This window comes from Orycteropus afer, unplaced genomic scaffold (genome assembly GCF_000298275.1).
Source record: "Orycteropus afer afer isolate SDZICR_OR568_19922 unplaced genomic scaffold, OryAfe1.0 scaffold00003, whole genome shotgun sequence".
Lineage (NCBI taxonomy): Eukaryota > Metazoa > Chordata > Mammalia > Tubulidentata > Orycteropodidae > Orycteropus > Orycteropus afer.
This window is the reverse complement of record NW_006921590.1, coordinates 35,289,157-35,289,811: the sequence shown is the minus strand read 5'-3', so window position 1 is coordinate 35,289,811 and position 655 is coordinate 35,289,157. Positions and strand designations below refer to the sequence as shown.

Below are 655 nucleotides of genomic sequence, written 5' to 3'. Positions count from 1 at the left end.
ACAGCAAAACAATTAAGTAGACTAAGAATTAAGCAACTGCTTTATGCAGATGCTCTGCATACAAAGTATATATGTATGTGCTGAGTTATAATAAAAATATGTATGTACTTTAGTCAATTTTCATATAGAGTTAGAAACAGTAACATCCAATCAAGCATGATTGGAAAGACATTTTCTGAGTCTTCAATTATATGACAAATTAAAGCTGTGCAGCAGTCACTTCTGGTCAGCAGTATCATGATAAATGCTTTACAAGATATAATTTTTCTCCTTGTTCACTTGTAAAAATTGGTGCCTTTTTGTAATGTTCTACAAGTTCTTCCATGGTGCTGAATTTACGCTGCCCAATGCAGTAGACAGTCTCTTTCAGTTGGACTTTAAAATGCTTGTTTTTCCCTTGTGCTTTTAGTGATACTGAGAAATCATTTGGCTAAAAGAGAAAAAACATCTATGGTAAACATTTTGAAAGACAGATGCTAGCATATTTAAATTAAATTAATAATAATAATGAAAATTTGAGTACTTACTAAGTACTAAACACTGTGCTAGTGCCTGAGGCACTTGACTGCTAACCAGAAGGCTGGCGGTTCAAACCCACCAGCCACTCCTCGGAAGGAAGGTTGGGCAATCCTACTTCCATAGTAATACTGCCTCG

At 35.1% G+C, this 655-nt stretch overlaps 1 protein-coding gene across 1 annotated transcript in view; it reads right to left on the bottom strand.

The window, feature by feature from the left end:
• Positions 1-235: 235 nt before the first annotated feature.
• NCK1 (NCK adaptor protein 1) overlaps positions 236-655 on the bottom strand; it is a 13,879-nt gene continuing 13,459 nt past the window's right edge. The window contains exon 3 of the mRNA XM_007937185.2: positions 236-430. Within this exon, the coding sequence (XP_007935376.1) occupies positions 236-430 (195 nt within the window). The remainder of the gene's footprint in view (positions 431-655) is intronic.